At 59.7% G+C, this 784-nt stretch overlaps 1 protein-coding gene across 1 annotated transcript in view; it reads left to right on the top strand.

The window, feature by feature from the left end:
* LOC109924675 (histone-lysine N-methyltransferase 2B-like) overlaps positions 1-784 on the top strand; it is a 21,042-nt gene that overhangs the window by 7,135 nt on the left and 13,123 nt on the right. Inside the window, exon 4 of the mRNA XM_048620601.1 lies at positions 319-465. Coding sequence (XP_048476558.1) covers positions 319-465 — 147 coding nt within the window. The remainder of the gene's footprint in view (positions 1-318; positions 466-784) is intronic.

A 784-nucleotide genomic window follows, 5' to 3' on the forward strand; every position in this document is an offset into this window, starting at 1 on the left:
CCCTTTCCCCCTCCACCCTTTCCCCCTCTTTCTCTCCTCCTTCTGAACTCTTTCATCTCTGCACTTTCCTGACCCACACTGCCCCTCCCTCTGTTCCCTCTGCCCTGCTCGCTACACTCACATCTTGACCGCTCCCTTGCCCTTTCCCTTCTCTACCTGTCTCTCTCTCTTCTTCTTCCCCCTCTTTCTACCCCTCCCTGCCCCCTGTCTCTCTCTCTGTCTGTCTCCCTGCCACTCCCCTGTCTACCACTCCACCCGCCCGCTGTCCCTCCCTGCCCTGTGCCCCTCCCTACCCCTATGGTGGTGCCATATGGACAGATGGTATACTGCCAGGTCTGCTGCGAGCCATTCCACAGTTTCTGCCTGGATGAGAGGGAGAGGCCGAGTGCCGAGCAGAAGGAGACCTGGTGCTGCCGTCGCTGCAAGTTTTGCCACGTCTGTGGCCGCAAGAGCAAAACATCAAAGGTAATCACGGGACGTCCCGAGTGGGAATTGGATCCTGCGGCTCTCAGCAGCAATCACATCTGGGGGGAAACAGTGTCACACGTCAGTCAGAGTTACAGGGTGGGAGTCAACGGGGATAATCAGAGGGTCAGCGCTGAGGGAGCGCAGCGCTGTCGGAGGGTCAGTGCTGATGGAGTACCGCACTGTCGGAGGGTCAGTGCTGAGGGAGCGCTACACTGTCGGAGGGTCACTGCTGAGGGAGCGCAGCGCTGTCGGAGGGTCAGCGCTGAGGGAGCGCCATACTGTCAGAGGGTCAGTGCTGACAGAGTACCGTACTGTC

This window comes from Rhincodon typus, chromosome 47, assembly GCF_021869965.1.
Source record: "Rhincodon typus isolate 14 chromosome 47, sRhiTyp1.1, whole genome shotgun sequence".
Lineage (NCBI taxonomy): Eukaryota > Metazoa > Chordata > Chondrichthyes > Orectolobiformes > Rhincodontidae > Rhincodon > Rhincodon typus.